The sequence below is a fragment of the Arachis duranensis genome, chromosome 9 (assembly GCF_000817695.3).
Source record: "Arachis duranensis cultivar V14167 chromosome 9, aradu.V14167.gnm2.J7QH, whole genome shotgun sequence".
In the NCBI taxonomy this organism is placed as follows: domain Eukaryota; kingdom Viridiplantae; phylum Streptophyta; class Magnoliopsida; order Fabales; family Fabaceae; genus Arachis; species Arachis duranensis.
In genome coordinates, this window is record NC_029780.3 from 115663222 (window position 1) to 115664005 (window position 784).

The 784-nt window shown below is 45.4% G+C and overlaps 1 protein-coding gene across 1 annotated transcript in view; it reads right to left on the minus strand.

The window, feature by feature from the left end:
* LOC107467620 (transcription factor bHLH128) overlaps positions 1–684 on the minus strand; it is a gene marked incomplete in the record, with an annotated part of 3039 nt that extends 2355 nt beyond the window's left edge. Inside the window, 1 exon segment of the mRNA XM_052254429.1 lies at positions 1–684. Within this exon segment, the coding sequence (XP_052110389.1) occupies positions 1–253 (253 nt within the window).
* Positions 685–784: the final 100 nt, after the last annotated feature.

Consider the following 784-nt stretch of genomic DNA (forward strand, 5'->3'; position numbering starts at 1 on the left):
GAAGGTTATGATCTTTGGAACTGTCGTTGACTTTGGAGGTGGACTCGGAGGACTCCCCGGAGAAGTAGTGGGATCCCGTAGGCATGAGAGGATGAGGATGTCGGGGGCCTCCAGCCCCTCCGGCTATGACAGCATCGACGGCTGTGCGGAGGAGAGAGCCAGGGGCTGAACCGTAGCGGGTCAAAGCTGGTTCAGAAACGGTTGAGTTGTGTGCCTGAGAAGAAGAGGAGGAGGAAGAGGAAGGCTGGTACATCTCAGCTGTTTGATGAAATGCCAAATAGGATTATGGATCGAGCTTACAAGCTCCAAGCTGGTTTTGCAGATTTGGCAGTTAATTAAATTGGATTAGAAAAATAGGAGAGGAAGAGAGAGAAGAGAGAGCATGATGGATGCCAAGTGGGATGCCACTTGCAGAATAGATTATTGTGACAAGTGGGGTGTCTGCCTGTCACGTGCAAGTTTGCTTACACAGTCACAGATTCCCTGCATCTCTCCGTAAACTGACTTCATTCATGGTATCTCCTTCCCCCCACCCGCCCACTTGACGGATATTTCATCTCTCTATTTTATTCCTTATGGAAGAATCTTTTCACCCTCTCCGGTGCCTTTTAATATCCACACACACAGACGTCGACACAGAGCAAACTACCAACGGACTCTCTATTCATTCCTCAGAATAATAACACGACTCTCTTTAACATAAGAAACAATCCACTTTTTTTTTATTTTCTATTTTAATGACATAAAGTGATCTCTATAAGTATTTTTCTGTTAACTCTAAATA